Source organism: Phoca vitulina, unplaced genomic scaffold (genome assembly GCF_004348235.1).
Source record: "Phoca vitulina isolate PV1807 unplaced genomic scaffold, GSC_HSeal_1.0 scaffold5, whole genome shotgun sequence".
NCBI lineage: Eukaryota > Metazoa > Chordata > Mammalia > Carnivora > Phocidae > Phoca > Phoca vitulina.
This window is the reverse complement of record NW_022589708.1, coordinates 2,836,888-2,854,835: the sequence shown is the minus strand read 5'-3', so window position 1 is coordinate 2,854,835 and position 17,948 is coordinate 2,836,888. Positions and strand designations below refer to the sequence as shown.

The 17,948-nt window shown below is 46.9% G+C and overlaps 1 protein-coding gene across 3 annotated transcripts in view; it reads right to left on the bottom strand.

Annotated features, from left to right (window-relative positions):
• The window catches only part of COL4A1 (collagen type IV alpha 1 chain), a 137,487-nt gene that overhangs the window by 59,357 nt on the left and 60,182 nt on the right, over window positions 1-17,948 (bottom strand). The window contains exon 1 of one of the 3 annotated variants that reach the window (XM_032402620.1): window positions 7,890-8,175. The exons of the other annotated variants lie outside the window; for them this stretch is intronic. Within the exon in view, the coding sequence (XP_032258511.1) occupies window positions 7,890-7,934 (45 nt within the window). The 5' untranslated portion in view covers window positions 7,935-8,175. Of the gene's footprint in view, window positions 1-7,889; window positions 8,176-17,948 lie in introns of those variants that run through there. 3 annotated transcript variants of the gene reach the window in all.

Sequence of the window (17,948 nt, the reverse complement as noted above, 5' to 3'; positions counted from 1 at the left end):
CGGGGACTCGGCCAAAAATTCCACAAGAGCAATTCTTTGAGCCCAACAACCACCAGACATCTGCAGGACCGTTTCCGGAATGCCGACACTGTTGGGAAAGTGGTGGGAAGTGTCACGGGGTCCTGGAAAAACTGTGTGACGAGGCCCCACTGGGAGCTCCATCCACACAGCGAAGCCTGACATCATGGCGGCGCTGCTGGCGGCGGGGGGGGCGGGGGGGGAGCGGGAACAGGCAGCTGGAGCCCTGAACACGCTTTTCTAAGAGGGGGACATGTATACTGATTCTCCTTTGCACTATGAGACATGTACCTGGATTCCTAAAAGAATGTACATATGTTAACGTAAAGTACACCATGCTTCTTTGATGAATTAAATATAACAAGAAAATTGTTTCATGAAACCACTCTATCATTACTATTGTTTCTTGCATTTAATATTTTAATATTAAAGCAGGAAAGAGTAAAATAATCAAGGTCAAAAAATATGGCTACTAATCTTTATTTTCTTCCCCGAACTCTGATTTTCTCTCTCAAGCCCTGGTGATGTTCAGCTTGAAAGTCAATATTCGGAATCTTTATGTTGTGGCTCTCCAGCAAGTATGTGTTAAGACCTTTAACAATTATATATGGAGGGGGAGAAAAGACAAGTGTTTAAGATTTTATTCTTAGAAATGAGGGCATTCCCACCTTTACAGATTCAAGGGAAGAGAAGAATCAGAAAGGTGTTAAAAAAAAAAAAATCCCCCAACCCATGACCTTCGAGCTCACGACCTGTGCTGTCAGATCCGCTCTCTTCCTAGGAGCTCTGAACCCATCCTGCCTCTGCTAAGCCATGGGGGTTGGTCTGGTCAAGCAGACCCCACCCCGCCTCTCGCCACAGGAACACCGCCAGGCTTGCTGTGACTGCTGGGGCTGCAGATGGTCACGTCTGCGTGGAGAATGGGGTAAACCTGCGTGCTGAGCCGTGGGCGTGGGAGCTGGCTGAAGGCCTTTCTTTCCCTCTGCCCACCTGCACAGACCACAGACTGCAGCTTGAGGCTGGCCCTTCTGCCGCAGCGATCCTGGGCAGAACCGCTCTCCAGGCAACAAAGATCCGTCTCATAGATGAGGCACACCCATGCCCAGCTGATAGCTCGTCAGCCCCAGACAGCCCACAGGGACAGCACACACAGAACCTTCTCCAAGTCTCCGTGCTCAAGGACAGACTTCCTTTGGATAAGTCCCAGTATTGCAACACTTGAGCCCACGGTAAACTGTAGCACAACTCTTGGAATCTCAGCGTTGCTATGAAGCTGCCTGGCAGAGCTCCCGGCTCAGATCACGCACAACACAGAAGTAGCAGAGCGACAGTACAGACGAGGTAGGCGCACAGGTTTATCTCTGACCACTGGGCATCTGCACGAAGAAAACCCTAGGTACCTTCTGGTCTACAAAACTCTACTTTGTACATCAACTTGTGAGAAAAAAAGAACTGCAAAGAGTTCTTTACAAAATACTTCCTAAAGAACTGTCACTCAACACAAAAACTTGAAAGAGCTCTAAGTGCCGTCTTAATATAAATCTAAAACTGCTCCCCTAAAGCCATGTGAGAGCAAACTGTTCAACTTCACTGATCTAGTGAAAAAAACTTTCTAAAATGAAAGGCGCACTTGAGTGCTGACAACTTGTTGGCGGGGGCGAAAAGAGAAAATCCCACCTGAAAGTCTTCCAAAGGTCCTCGGGACTTATAGAAAGTTCCTGACATTTCTCCCTAGTTGGAGCCTAGGACTGCGGTCTTTAGCAGCAAGTGTTCACTTCGGTCATGTGTCTCTCACACTCTTTCTGAAAAACCAGCCTAACACACTTTTCATTAAGTCTTCCTCTGAAGCAGTAATCTGCTCAAAATATTTCTAAGTTTAAATATTTTAAGTCATTGCCCTGAAGGAGTCAGCCTCCCAAATTGGAAATAAGAAAAATACTGTGGTAACTTTTTTCCAGTATCGTGGATGTATTCACTCAAATCCTGTGCATACGTTTCCTGATAAAGGTAATCTAATCAATAGCTCATTTCCATTTTCCCACCAAACCACAACCAAATGTAGTTTGTTCTCCAGAAACATTTGTATTTCCTGGCCTCACACTCCTTTAAACACAATCAAATTTCAATGAGAAGGTTCACCTCTTGATGGGTTTTCCTGCAGACCCCCACCCATCCTGCTCTGTGCTACACCGCAGCTGTCCACTGCCTCCTGGGCCAGGGGCATCATCCAGCCGGACTCAGAGAGGGATGCTCCCACCTGAAATGTTTGTACTCCTACTCCACCCACACCATCCCCTAGCACCCGGGCACAGCCCCAGGATCTCAGCTAAACATCCTTTCCTCGGGGAGACCTCCTAGACACAGGGGATTTGAAGAAAACTATTACATCTAACTGACCCAGTTCAATTAGGGGCAATAAATAAAGGGCGAAGGGACTTTTAGAGGCTCCTGTAAGGAAAGCCCCCGGCTCTGGCTTCCCACCACTAGGGGGCGCTAAGGGACTACACTTTTTTCAAATTAAACCCCCGTGGAACCTGAAGCCTTCAGCCTTTTTTCTTAAATATTCATTATGTTAATATATTGTCTATTCAGTGCCGTTGACGATATTAGCATGGGCACAGCTCAGAGAAATCAGTCTGATAAGGTCTAAAAGACAGAACACCCAGGGAAAGAAAGAATTTTAATTAGAATTAAATATGAAACTAGCAACCTGAACATCAAGGCTATTAAGTGGCAGGTGAATGCCGATGACTCCACCCGTAATGTGAATTATGGCGATTTCTCAGACTGCTGTGCCCACTCATTTTATAAACTGAGAGCATCTGAATCTAACACTACAGAAAAAAGTAAATTCAGTTTTCTGAATGACTGCACAGAAACAGTACACCCTAGAAAAATGTTAAGTCCTACAAAACACTCATGAAACAAGTACAGATAGGACAGCAGGGAGGTCTCTAAGAAAGTATTACTAACTACCCAACTGCCAGGAGAATTTGTTTAAAGGCTTCTCTCTGGTCCCTTCTACTGCAAGTTCATAGGAAACCTATACATCCTGATTTTTGTCATCTGTGAAGAAAAAAAAAATCCAACCAATTTTTAATGGCCTCCAAAAAAGATGATTAACATCTCCCTTGCTAAAAACTTAATTTCATGACATGGAATTCTCATGAAAGTCAGAATCATGAATACCTCTACCTAATCCTGTCGCCTTACATTGTGCTTCTCATACATAGACTTAGATTGTGTTTTAAAGCAGAAAAACAGTACAGAAAAGGTGCTATACTGCAGCTCAGACCATCCCTGTGGCCGTGGCAGGCTGTCTATGTTGCACACTGCAGTGAGTAGGGGCAAAATCCAGCTGCAGCTCAGCATCGGCCCAGCGTGGGGAGGAGGCACTGGTCCAACAGGCACAGAGCTGAGCAAAGGGCAGGAGCATCAAAGCCACCAGCTAGAAAGAGACCCTACACAGGGGTTCTATTTATGAATGAATGCTTACGACACTGTACTGGGGCTGGGCGGGGGAGCAATGATCATGCCTGAGGAGACCTGCACTTTCACTCACCAGCACCTTTTTTTTTTTTAAGTTCCATGAGGTTTATCAAAATTCTGTGTCATAACCTGAATATTTGGGGAAGGGGAGAGGTTGCAGGAAAATAATGGACAACAAAATAACAAGGTCATTAACAAATAGCAAGAGGTTAGCAGCTGAGTTTGGACAGAAAAAAAATACATCTTTTACTCAAAAAGACAGTTTGCTCCGTTTTCACTATCGCCAACAACCTTGAGATTTAAAGAGATGTGTTCTACGTGATCAGTGAATTTCAGAAACAACTTGAGCGATCTGAATTGAGTGAATTTGAGAAATGAATTTGAGCAATCAGTGCACAGCACCTAAATAGGCCGTAACTGAGGATGTTATTACCTGAACTTGGAAACGTCTGTGGGTGTGTGACAAGATCCTGGAAATGCATGCATCCTGAACAAAATTAGGACACATAAAAGTCAGGAAGTGCCACAATCTAGGTCAGGGATTTTTTGGGGGTCTGTGTTAACAGTAAATATGAAGAATGCAAACAAAATATCCTGACAATAATAATTATAATTAATAATACAAAAAGCATACAAGCTATCCTTTAGGTTTAACCTTGAGAAAAACTGCCAATTGGCAATTAAGAGAAAATTTTTGTTTTGTTCTTTTTTTTTTCTTAAAAAAAAATGTGGGTTAAATGTTACTATCCTTCAAAATTAGGTGTCCTGCCAGGAGGCATTCCCTGCTCCCCAGCGCCTAGCACAGAGAGCACACAGTAGGTGCTCACTAAATATTTTCAGGAGTGAATCCGGAAACACAAAGTGTTAAAGATTCCAAGGAAATACCATAAGCCCACCAAGAGGACAGAGTTGGAGATTCTATTTTCAAACTTGACTGCAAATAGGCATCCTTGCTCTGGGTTAGCAAATGGATCTTACTTCCTACCTTCTTGCCTCGGTGAGGGCACAGATAATGCTGCGTGGTGGGGAGAACCTTTGCCTAGGAACCAAGAGACTGTGTTTGTAGCTCCAGCACCAGCCACTAGGACTCTCTGAAAATCTGGTTTGCCGTCTGAAAGATGGGAGGACTCTACCTGCCTCACACTGGATTTCACGAAGGATCAAATCTGATTGAGTATTCCCCTATTTCGCGCTGCATCAGACACTGAGCACGTGATCATGCACTACGTGTATTTACATATAGTTTGCATTTACGATCAAGATTTCTCAGTCCATCAAGTCAACTGCATTTCCTATAAAGCCACAGAATATCTTAAAAGAGAAAGAAAATGCCGGGTCACCTTTTTCCCTTCCCAGCGGTCATAACCCATGAATTATCTCATTCTTATTTTTGAGGCTAAATTTGACAATGGAAAATAAGGATTCCCTGGGTATTGAAAAGATAGGACAGGGGCGCCTGGGTGGCTCAGTTGTTAAGCATCTGCCTTTGGCTCAGGTCATGATCCCAGGGTCCTGGGATTGAGCCCCGCATCGGGCTCCCTGCTCAGCAGGGAGCCTGCTCCTCCCTCTTCCCCCCCCCTGCTTGTGTTCCCTCTCTCGCTGTTTCTCTGTCTGTCAAATAAATCTGGAACATAAAAACAAAAGAAAGGACAGATTTTCTCTTTTAAAGAAATTGCTCATTTATCTGATGCACAAGGTCTTTTTTTCTTAATGAATACATCTGATATTCTTTCCCAGCTGGGAATATCGTTTATTCTCTCACATGAGCCTGAGTCTGTGGGGCCACATGGTCACCAACTCATCCATGTCCATGGCCTCAGGGCCCTCTCTGTTTGTAGCCCACAGGTGTCCGATGACAAACAGGTTTTGTCTGCTCTCCCTCCGACAAAGGGACTTGGCTACACCGCATTGCTAACAACATTCTCCCTCAGTGTGCAGCAATAATTTCAAGACATCGTTAATCATGCTCAGAACCCAAAAGATAATAACAGTTCCCAAGAGCTGAAACATGACAAATCAATTTTGCCCGTATAATACAGTGCAATGCTGGAAGAGCGTGAGGTTTTATAAAACCCACAATTCACTTAATATCAGTAATTTGAAAAAGTTGTGGTCAAACACCATCAATCTGAATTAATAACTGAATTTTAACCTATTTTCAGTAAAAACCATTAATTCTCTTAAAACATATACGGTCACTCAAGGAAAGGAATTAAGCAAGATATTGAAGGGGCTTCATGGATCAAGATTTTGATTTTACACCTGAATAGCTAAGTAAAGTGTACAATTGCTCAATCAATACAAAATCATGGTGCATAAATGAACACAATCAATAACTACTTCTTAAGTACTTAAAAACAGCCTTCCCTTACAGGGTCGGTTCCCTTCACCACAATGTTGTTCATGGAATTCGCAAGCCTGTTTCCAAAAGATAATGTGGAGATATATTTTAACCCAAGGTATGGCCAAATTATTTTAAAAATTTAAGTTGGTAGGATCTTAATTAATGCCATTTTTACTATACATATTTTGTAAAGGTTTCAAAGGTTCAATTTATAAGACAGTTTCTCGCTTTTTTATTATTACTTAATGCCAACAGACTAAAATACTATGTTCTTTGGCTAGGAGAGAGATGCAGAAATTTGCCTAAATTGCATTACAGTTTGTAAACTGGAGAAATTAATGTTCTCATAAAAAATAGGTTACAGATTGTAGAATTGAATGTGTGACATTTTACCTTGTATTCCATATTTAAATTTTTAAAAAAAAATTAATTAGAGGATAGATGACCCAAGTGTAGATGGGGGGTGCATGAAGAGGCAGGCTGGGCCACACCTCCTGCCCTGCCCCTCTGCTCCCCACTCTGGCATCCCACACAACGACCAACTCGATTTCTCTTTGGTAAGAGGAGGCTGATCAGCCAAATACCCTGAAGTGGCCTTCCCTCGTCCCCTGCCCCACATATAAAAGTGCTTATTTTCAAGATTTCAAAGCTCCCACGGAATTCCAAACCAGTGGGAACCCACCCGGCGTCTCTGAAAGAATAAGTAGGCTCCAGAGTCAGTGCTTCCCCCAGGACGAATGAGCGCCTTGGGTTTAGAAACAGATGAAGAGTCACCATCTAACTCCATGTGAAAGTACTGCGGCTGCCTATCTGGGTCCAGAATTCCAGCGTCACACACCCAGTCATGACAAGGCGCTCACCCGCCCCTCCCAGCCCCTGAATCCACCTGGGCCTCCCGGCGCCCACCCATCTCGAGTCCTAAGTCAGGAAACACACACTGCTCCCGACGGAGCCCCACAACCGCAGCTGAACGGAGTAACTGCGGAGTCAACGACAAACGATCTGCCTCTGAAGTAAGGCTGCCTACAGCCTCCCAGGACTTCTACTTAGGATGTGATGGAACAGAGCGCTGTGCCAGGAACCAAATACTCGACAGGACGCAAGAGGACATGTGTGCGCTCTCACCCGCCACCGAGTGAAGCAGATTCCTTCCAAACAACACAATTTTAGGGGCGCCTGGGTGGCTCAGCCGTTAAGCGTCTGCCTTCAGCCCAGCTCATGCTCTCAGGGTCCTGGGATCGAGCCCCGCGTCGGGCTCCCCGCTCGGCGGAGAGCCTGCTTCTCCCTCTGCCTCTGCCTGCCGCTCCCCTGGCCTGTGCTGAGAGAGAGAACTGTAAACCTCCCCCACTGAGTAGAGACCCCTTGTGTGAAGCACAAACGGTCCTGCGGCTCACACCGTGAGGACACCCGTCTCACTCCGCTGCAGTCCGTGTCCCTCGCCGAGGCGGAGAGCCTCGAAGGGACGCTTCGAGGGCAGGAGCGGCCCCCAAGGTGGGCAACTTTAAAGTCACACTTGGGTTAAGAATATAACGTTATAAAGGCGAGTGAGTGAGGCGTGAAAGGCCTTCGTGACCGCTCCTATGGACGGTTTCGTAATGACCACGTCCTTCTCCCTCCCCTTCGGGCTCGCTGCCTCCCCGACAGCTGGAGGCCACACCTGAGCAACGACCGCCAGGTGGGCGACCATCGGAGCAGCTGTCTCAGCTCCTTTCAGTCGACCCCTCAGGAAAATCTCAGACATGAAGTGCGGAGCGCGAACAGATTCGCAAAGGGGAAGCGGGGCCAGGGAGGAAGCCCCGCTCGGCGGCCCGGCCATGCGCACTCCCGCGCAGGGATGTCGACATCTTTCAAAGCAGAACGCCGGACCGAGAAGCAGATGGCCAACAGGGCTCAACAGACTCGGAGCTCCACGGGAGCAGGTGGAGAAGGCGGCTGCGGGCACGGCGGCATCCCCGTCCCGACCTCCGCACACCTCCGCGAGCAAGCACCGGCCCAGCCGACGTCGGCTGGGAAAGCACTAACCCACTCTGGGCCTGACCTTCCTGGGCTTCGGCTCAGCACAGCCCTCTGACGTGGACCGCATACCAGAGCTCCTTCCGATACAACAGCGTTTCACTCTGGAAAGGTCAGGAACGGCCCAGCGCCGAGGTTCCTTCCGGCCTTTACCGGGAAGGCCTTCCGGCACTTCGACCCGGAAGTGCTTGACGCCCAGCGCCCCATCCTCCCCTTGGAGATTTCAACTTTGATCAGAGTGACTCTCTGACTGAGAAATGCGCACTCAATCACAAGAACACCGGATAGACACAGGCGCCAGACATCGCCATCTTCGGCTGGGCGTGTATGCGCATGCGTATGCGTGTATGGGGGGGCGTGTGTATTAGACGCATGCGCGTCTGCGTGCGCATGCGTGCCTGCGTGTGCTCACACGCGCATGAACACTGACGGCCGGTGACCCGCAGACAGGCCCCGGCTCGGGAAGGGGCACGAGGTGCGTCTGTGCAGGGAGCAGAACGGAAGCCAGTGAGCAACGGGAAAGGAATAGAAGCGTGAGGTGGGAGGGAGGTGAAGAGCCAAATTTCTAAAAAGGAAAGAAAAAGAGGTGCCTGGTGCCTGCGCAGCGCAGGCTTTGAACTCTCCCCCCAGCGCTGTCACGTGTCGAGTGCCCGAGGGAGTCGAACGGCCCTTGGGGCTTCGGCTCCGGCGCTCACGGCCCCAGGCCCACAGGGGCCCGAAGGACCGGGTTGCTCGGCACAGGTCAGCGAGCTCACGTCCATGGGGAAAAAGCCAACGCTGCTCCACTTCATGACTGCAAGTCATACTTAGAATGTTATTCTTAGCCTTTGCCGGAAGTTTCCCCGGCCACAGATTACGTCTGCCCCGGCAGACCGGCCTTCAGCGAGCCGTCGGTCCCCGTCTCGGGTAAAGAACTGAGTGTCCCACGCCCGGAGGGGAGGCAGGGCTCGGGGAGCCAGGACGCCCCCGCCGGGCCCTCCTGAGACTGCGGGGTCGCAGCCTCCCTGCCGGGCTCCCAGGGCTCAGCCTGTGTGGTCTGGACTGAGGAGGTACCGCGCCTCACGAGGGGCCTCTGTTCGCTCGGAGACGCCAGGCCTGTGCCGCGGCAGCTCCTCACAGAGGCGGAGCGTCGCCGAACACTCTCCAGCCACACCAGCCAGGTGGGAGGACTCCTGCGCCCACCAGGAGAAAGGCGCTGTGTCCCGATGCAGGACAGTACAGCATCTCCTGGCCTCCTGGGTCAGGAAGGTCTTGGTACCGTCCACCCTGGTCCGGGAAACACGGAGCAGACCGGAGGCAGGAGTCCCAGCCCGAGGGCTTACAGGAAACACACCGCTCTGCTTTTTGACAAGTAACTTCACTTCCATAAAAATATGTCCCTTAATGATTTGGGGTCTCACATGCAGAAGTAGGACTGTGAGGGGGAGGCGTGCAGGGGGTTCTGTCATCCATGGGAGTTTCCCAAAGTGCCCAGTTTTCCACCCCAGATCAGGGCAAACGTGATGGAAAACAGGGAAGCAAAATTAGGGGGTCTAACTCATGTGCCCTGAGCGTGCTGCCTGAATTTTAGGTGCCTGCTCAGGGAAAGTTCGGCTTACCTTTCCCCGGCCCGACTCCAGCTCAACTCTGGTCTCTACGGGGCTCACTCACAGTAGTCTCCCTCCGGCTGATGGCAAAATGTCCAGTCTGGGGTTACTGGTGCCAATACCGTGAGAGCATGAGGGCGGGCGTCACGCCGGTCCTGCTAACCTGCCTACGACCATTGGCACACCGCCACACAAAGCAGAAGCTCAGTAAGACCCCCAGACTGAAGGGCAGGTGGGGTGGGATGGTTGACATTGTTTTTCCGGCTCCAAAAATTCACTGGATCTACTACAGATAAACTTCATTCCTTCACCAATCTTTCTAGGGAAAGCTATTTCAAAATCAAGCTGTTAGCCAGATACTAAAATTCTCAGAATTCACATCAACTTACAACGTGGATTTCCTATGTAGAATCAGTGAAGTCGCAGATGGTCGTCTCGTGCTTCGATGGGACATCCATCAAATACCATTTGGACAGAACTTCACGATCACACAAGACATGTAAGAGATTCGTGTCTACTCTTCATTACCAGAAGCACCTTTCAGCGCTCTGTCTGCTGGTCTGTAAGCACGCGGGTCAGCACCCCTCATGCTAAGGAAGGAGAACCCCTACCGAAGGACTTGAAGCCAGGAATGATGTCATGGTGGCAGAGTAGCAACCAGCCAAGAACCAGTCATTGTTAGCTCCTCACATTCCCCTATGAATAAATGGGGGAGGAATTTAAAATCTTCGGGCCAGATAAGCATCGTACTTTTATAAAACCGTGTGGTCAAGCGGCGGGCTCAGCCACCGTGGAGACCAGACCGTGTTCAACTGCATCTTTAACGTTTCTAATGGACTTGCCAAAGGGGAAAGAAGACAGAGGGGCACCACTTCCCACCGGTATCTGGTTTGCTCGTTACCGCTGACTAATTCTTCCTTTGTTTGATGGTGCATTGTGCTGAGAGCCACTTCACAAGGATGCAGGTTCTGCTAATATCATCTTTGTGGGTGCAGCTCTCCACGCCCACACGACATAATTCCTTCGCCTCATTATGTGCGGTCTGGAAACATATTTTCAATGTTCGTGATACTCTACCAACAAACAGGAGGAAAACCCAAATGCACCATTTTCATTTGTCAGGGTTTGGTTTACGTTGTCTTTGATCTTGATTTAAAACAGTCACATGTTGCTGTGTCTAAAAGCTACATTCCTGACAAGCAATGTTTTCTCAGGATCCTATTTACCAAAAAAAACTGTTTCTTCCCATGCGTAGTCAAGACGGAGGCCATCGGGGCCCAGCACCATGATGACATCGTCCACTCACATGAGGTATTCTGGACTTTAAAAGTCACAGGACACAATATTCCAGTCAGGAAATTTAATTTTCTGCTACTCCTTCTAAACATGGAAACAAGATCAAATCACTATTTTTAAAGCTGCACTGGATGAGGTGTGTTCCAAATACAGCTGCAAATAAAAAAATGTCAGTTTTTTTATGATTGTAATGTATCACGAGTGTAACATGTCTCAGAAGCACATGATGAGGGGCAGATTTTATGGAGTGGAGAGAAACAGGCAGAGGGACGGAAGTGGGGCAGCACAGCCCACGGTCCCTGCTGTGCTAGGGGACAGTGAGTATTGCCGTGGTGTCCAAAGCCGACGTGAGACATCCACCTGGGGCTTGTGTGCAGAATAAGATAAACCCACTGAACATGGGTCTGTTCGTAGTGACTTCCCTATGGCGTGTTGTTACCATTGTAACCCTTGGGTTCAAGCACATTTTTAAACATTCTTTGTTTTCAAAGAACTATAAAAAAGACAAAAGTAGGTGAATGTGGGAACCCATGTTGATTCTCATGAGGACTCTGCCAGATGATGAGTCATGTGTAATATGTGGAAATAGGAAATAGGAGACATCTGGAAAAAATCTTGGCATTATAAGACACCAGAAAAAACATGGAAAAGGAAAAGAGGGTGTATTAGCCCACAGTATCCGCCAACGGGCAGAGAAGGAACATGCCATCGGACCCTCCAACGAACACCAATTATTCCCAAAGTGATTAGAGTAGGCACTTGGAGTGCTTGATCCCTCCCGTGGCAAAAATAAAGGACATTTCTCAGAGGTTCCCCTTTTAAAATCTCTAGAACAGGGACAGCTGGCTGGGGGAGGGGAGGCACTCAGGCAACGCCTGTAATTACACGCATGTCAGGAAAAGCAGCTCAGAAAACCCTGCAGGGGGATTTGGAATGCATAAAGGGAGAGCTGGTTCCCCTCATATTTTAAGGGATAAGGATTCTGAAAGTGGATGATAAAATCACAACACTGACTAGAAATTGGATGGTGTTTCCAGACAGACCTCCCAAGTGAGTGCATCTCATTTTTCCTGCACCAGAAGCATCCAAAAGCTATAAACATGCTGCCTAACAATGGTTCTGTGGTTGTGAAAACATCCTAACATCTCTTTAATTGAGGTCCTGGGAGAGCTTCTGCCACAGGTGTAACCAGTCCGTGTCTCTCGTCTTGCAGACTTCACGTGGGAACTGGGATGCCCCCACCAGGTGGCCTCCACCTCTGTCTTTCCGTCCAGGAACCCACCCACAGCTGGACCAGCCAGCAAATCCTGTCCCCATATTCACGCAACTTTAAAATTCCGCTATCGCTAAGCTGACACGTACCCATATATGACATTTTCAACTTCCCAAGTGCTTTTAGGCACAATGCCTTCCACTTGACACTTTTAGCAGCTCTGGGAAACTGCAGGTCAAAGGCCACCTTCCTCTTTCTTAGGATAACTTGGTTGACGTGACTTGATGAGACACCCTCAGCTGGTAGATGGTGGAGCTCCCACGAGAATCGGGGCTTTAATCCAACAATGACATTCTTCCCTAAAGGCCCTCCCTAACCTGAGAGATGAAAGGGTCTATTACCAAATGCATCTGGAGAACGGTACATGCTATGCCAAGCCTTGAACGCTCAGAAGCTTATTAAAGATTCTGAGATGCCCCAGCATGGAAACAACAAACAACCACTAAGCCATAACTCAGTGTTCCCCAAACTCATTTGTCCTTGGAACATTCTTCCTTATTCCATCCCAAAGGAAACATCTATTAACATCTCAAGATGCTCCTAGGACCATTGTTTGGGGAAAGGCCAAACTACACACTATTGCCTTTCGGAAATGCTCAAAAACACTTATAAAAATAAAGATATCCAATCAGGGGCGCCTGGGTGGCTCAGTCGTTAAGTGTCTGCCTTCGGCTCAGGTCATGATCCCAGGGTCCTGGGATCGAGCCCCACATCAGGCTCCCTGCTCAGCGGGAAGCCTGCTGCTCCCTCCCCCACTCCCCCTCCTTGTGTTCCCTCTCTCACTGTGTCTCTCTCTGTCAAATAAATAAATAAAATCTTTAAAAAAAAAAAGATATCCAATCAGTATCAAAAATAGCAGAAGTTATTTCAAATACGCTAAACAAATCTTAATTTTATTAACTAAACCTAATATTTTGTGGTAAATAGCACTTTCTTCTGCATTTTGACTGTATATATTGCAAATCTTACTAGTAGAAAAATGGAATTTATTTTTAAATATACTAGATTTTGAAATTCTCACTAATTCAAATGCAGTGCAGTGCCTCTCACAGAGTGTTTAGTAAGTAACGATTCATTATTAGTCCAGATCAGCTAATTTACCCAAAGTTTCAAAGAATTTACAAAAAGAATATTTACTTTCACTTACTTGAGGAAAACATTAACTCTCTAGGATAAATATGACGCCTTTAATATTTAGAACAATGGTTAATATAATTTAATTTATGGGAAAGAGATTTTCAATACCCTGACAAAAAATAATAAGATAACATATAATGTGTATATGTAATTCTATACTAAGAGTGAAAAGAGAATAATTAGTCTATATAAAGTATAACATACAAAGCACTCTAGTATTTTTTGTTTCATAATGAAATCATGGCTAAAAATATTTCTATTATTAGCCATGAGTAAATTAAAAGATCAATGAAATACATGAATAAATTGAAGACTATTGAATTCTCAAAAAATACCCATTCAATGTAGTCCCTGTCTCAAAAAAGAGTTTCACTTAATATTGAAAGAGGAGTATGAGCATGCTCTATATTGATGGTCACAGAAGAAAGTGAGATCCTTTATCGTTAAAGCAACGTCAGATCCTAAGGCATTTCTGAGCGCCGTAAGACGTGCAGGCTGATGCCCACACTCCCATCCAGCGGGCTCGGTGAGGTCTCTGCCAAGAGCAGCTGATGGAAAATTGCCAATGTAAAATGGCACACAGAATTAGAAAGAGGGGAAGTTTTGCCTCTTCTCGTCTTTAGATATGACTAGCTTTACAGCATTCTTTGCACTTTTTCTCTGATGTCTTGTGCCCTTGAGAGAAAGACCCTAAAAATACTTATTATCTCTCAAAGTGCCTGGCAAAGTAACGGCTGAGAAGCGCACGTGGACGGATTCACTGTCACACGGCAACTCTGAGCAGCCTGTGGAAAGAGAGGATGCCTGTTTCCAGCTGTAGACGCGGCTGAGGAACAAGCTGATGATCCTCGTCTCTGACCATGTCCAGAATGCATAAGAAATGTGGCCATATTCACCTCCTGGGAAATCAAGGAAGTATGCCCAATACGTAAGTAACAGAGTGACTCCCTCTTGACCAGAGTGATGGATTTCCTCCAGGACAGAGAATGTGCCAGGACTTCCTGAAGGAAGGGGTCGGGGCACCACGATCCCCACCACGTAGATGCTCGTGCATCTTCTGACACTGGTCTGAGAAACCCTCCCCTCGAGGTTTTATTCTGAATGCTGTATGGAATGAAGATCCCCGAATGTGAACGAAGGCGGATTACTCCGACCAGGCTTCCCCTAACCTGCCTCCAGTGGGGAGTGGGGCTCAGATGTGGGCACATGACCTCTGACCTGCTCTGTGTCACAGACAAGAGGGCTCCCTGTGGTTATCTGTTTAACCTAGTGGGCGCTTGTCTGGAACAGGAACTGGGAGGTCCGCCTGTGGCCCCAAAGGAATAGGTCCATTTCTTTGTGGTCGTCCAGCAATCCCTTCCCTCACTACCCATTTAGAGAAAGGCTTTGCTTTTTTCCTTGGCTGGTGCCCAGCAGCGCAGTGTATACCCCATGGATTCCGTTTTAGGGCAACAGGAGCTTGCCCAAGACTTGAGGATATTCTGAACCATGAGTTCATCTCCTTGGGCTCTCCCAGATCAGGGTCTTCTTATCCTGAATAATGGGAACCGACTAGCGCTTGAATCCTGTTGCTTACCTCATATTCCCTATAAGAGATGGGGCTACTTCAGTGGCTCTCAATCCTGGTCGATTTTGCTCCCCCTTCTCCCCCGCCCCCAGGAGACATCTGGCCAAATCTGCAGACATTTTGGTTGCCACAAATGGAGTGGAAGGTTCTCTTAGCATCTGGTGGGCGGAGGCCAGGGATGCCGCTAAGCATCCTGCAATGCATAGGACCTCCCCACAACAAAAAACTAGCCCACCCAAAATGTCAATAGTACCAAAACTCAGAAACCCTGGACTAGTTGGTTTCTTCAACTAGAAAATGGGTATAATAATAATACACATTAAAAAATTTCAGCACTGTGCCTGACCCAAGGTAGATGTTCAATACACATCAACTCTTTTCTTTCTTGCTCTGACACCCCAAAGCCAGGATTTCCCTGTCCTACCGAGATCTGTTGTGAATTAGCAGAAGCTACAATTTAACGTTACGATGCAGACAGACAGGTTCATATGGAGGTGGGATGGTTATTGGTTGTGGCAAATGTATATAGGAACCAACTGGCTGGTAAAGCTGCAAAGCATCCCCTGTAATAAGAGAAAAGAGTATCCCGCATAAGGAGTGACATGAACTACTTCCCAGATTTCCAGGGCCCAAAACAGAACCACTTCCAGATTGGCCAGACTTCTCCACCCTTCCAAATCAGATAAGGCACACATTTTAGACAAAAACAAATTCCATTTTCAAAATTGCTCTGCTTTGCGAGCGATCTGGGGCTGGCCTATCTGATCACCGAGCAGCAGCGTGCAGACCCTGCGTGTGGAGCAGACAGCGTACTCAGCAATAATAGCATAGTGAGCTTCTCCCCCACGTCGCTGGCAAGGATCAGGGTACCAGCAGGTTCAAGTACACTGAGAAGTTACAAGATACCCACGCAGTTCTCGTTATGTAATAGAAATAATATAATTCTGTGTAACAAAGACTCCACTCCCAAGACTGTGGCTAAGATTATCCCTTTCCAGAGTCACTTTATTAGGAACCACCAAGCCTTTCTTAGGATATAATGATCAACTGGCCATGAGAGCTGTTTTCTGGGATTAGTGTGGGGAAATTCTATGTGCATCCTTATGCCCGTGAGTGACAGGTGACCCTACTCTCTATCCAAGCAAGGTGGGGGCATTAGTGGACACATAATACGCCTGCACCCTACTTCATCTGGGAAGCCGTCCCTCTTTTTTAGGGCTCTGGGCCTCAGGGTTACTCCTTTCTCAGAACAACTGTATCATTTGTTCTTTCTACGGTTTGTCCTGCAATGCCATCATTTGCTCCCAATTAACTTTGTTATTTACTTCATAGGCATACCTCTCCCCTCTCTGGCTTAACTTGGAGTTCCTTGCTTTGAATGCTGCGGGGCCACAGAATTGAATGCTAGCTTTACATAAATGTGGGCTCCCATGGTGAAAATATCTGAAAGACTTCTTACATAAACTCCATTTCGGCAAAATGTAAATGGCCAGTTCCCAAGCATATAGTAGTAGCTCTTGGGAATGCGTTGTCTTTCCTACTATCTCACATAGTTGAGAAAATCAGGTTATCAAGCAAAAGAAGAGCTTAACTTTTGGCTATTTCTGCGTAAGCAAGCATTCAAAACGCTAATCAGTTTAAGTAGATAACATTCCCACAGTGCTGAGGTCCCTGGAAGAACACAAAGCCATTGTGTACAAACCAAATTAATTACCTAAGAGAAAACATCTGAAGATCTGAGCGCCAGCCAGGAAAGTGGGAAAACAAACAATTCTGCCAGGCCCTGAAGTCCTGTGAAAGCCTCATGAATTCAACTGTTGAACTCAGAGCAAGACACCCAGGGTTAGATCGATAACTGTGGGATGGAAACATGGCCACAGGTCTGCTGCATTAACACTTACTTATGGTATCTGGAGAATAGAAGACATTCTGCCAACTAATGACATCTCCATGGAAAACAGGACTTAGCCAAAAAAGATTTGGTAATTGATACTGGAGACATTCCAGTGTCCGTCGGTGGATTCTAAACAGCCAATCTGTGAAAGTGTCCCTCAAGGAGATGTGGAAAAGACGTGTCTCAGAAACCATGATTTCCACATTTCTAAGGCAGTTGACACTCTGTCCCACTTAGGTAACTTCAACTCTTTCTGAGTTATGTGGCTCATGTTATCCTACTTTTAAAAAGAGGTCAAAATTCATTTAACTTGTAGACATTAGAGAATAGCCAAATAACTCCTAGGAGAACTGAAGACATCCAGCAGGAGCTCAAAAGCAGGCCTGTGAACTGAACCACCAGACTGAAGTTCTGTGATTCTAAACCCTTGGTTCATTTTGCATTTGCACCTGATTAGCAGCATGTCCAGGCCTCGCTCTGAGAATGGGTGGCAGTGGAGAAGGACCAAGTTCTCTCACTGATGTGCTGGCCGAGAATAAATGTCTCTGTTCTCTGACCTTGGGATGAGAGGGGGCCCCGCATCTGAAATCCCAGCTCAGCTGTGCTCCACTATCTCAGGCCATTGCACTGATTATTTTAACATCGGTTCCGAGACAATTAGTGGAAGTTTAAAATGTCCTCTTTCCATGGGGGGAAAGGACCTCTTCCTTGGTCATGCCTGCTATGTGAACCATGGGACCTGAAATACTTCTGCTCAAGAGGAGAAGACAGATCTTCACTTTTTGTTGAAAGGACATAATACTAAACCATTTAGCTATTCCCCTAGATTTCAAGAGGCTTTCTGAATCCATTTGACAATTACAGTCTTTTAAAACAGATGGCTTAACCAACAGCTTACAGGTATTTTATTTTAAATAGTCTTTCTTTAAGAATAATGTAGAAAATCGAAAGTGGGTGGAGACTGGGTGCTGAGAGAGTGGGGTCAGCCAGGGAAGGTCATGGAGGGCCTGGATTCCGGATGTCTGGTCTACTTGCTGGGAAATCTTCTAGAGGCTTAGCAAGGGGGAGAGCAGAATTCTACTCCTTCCACCCAAACCCAAGGGGAGCACTGGGGCTTTCCAATTTCAAGGCCCAGGTTGGCTGGTCACAGTGCAAGGCTGGCCTGACCCCTCATCACAAGGAAGGAGCACAGTCTAATGGCACATCTTTGCCCTCAATGCCCCCTAGACCTTCCAGGACCCAAGTGGGAGGCTGGCCCTACAGCACGTTTCCTGGTCAAGATCTGAGCGTACCAGCCACCACAAGTATTTCCTCAATGCTTAGTTTTGAAA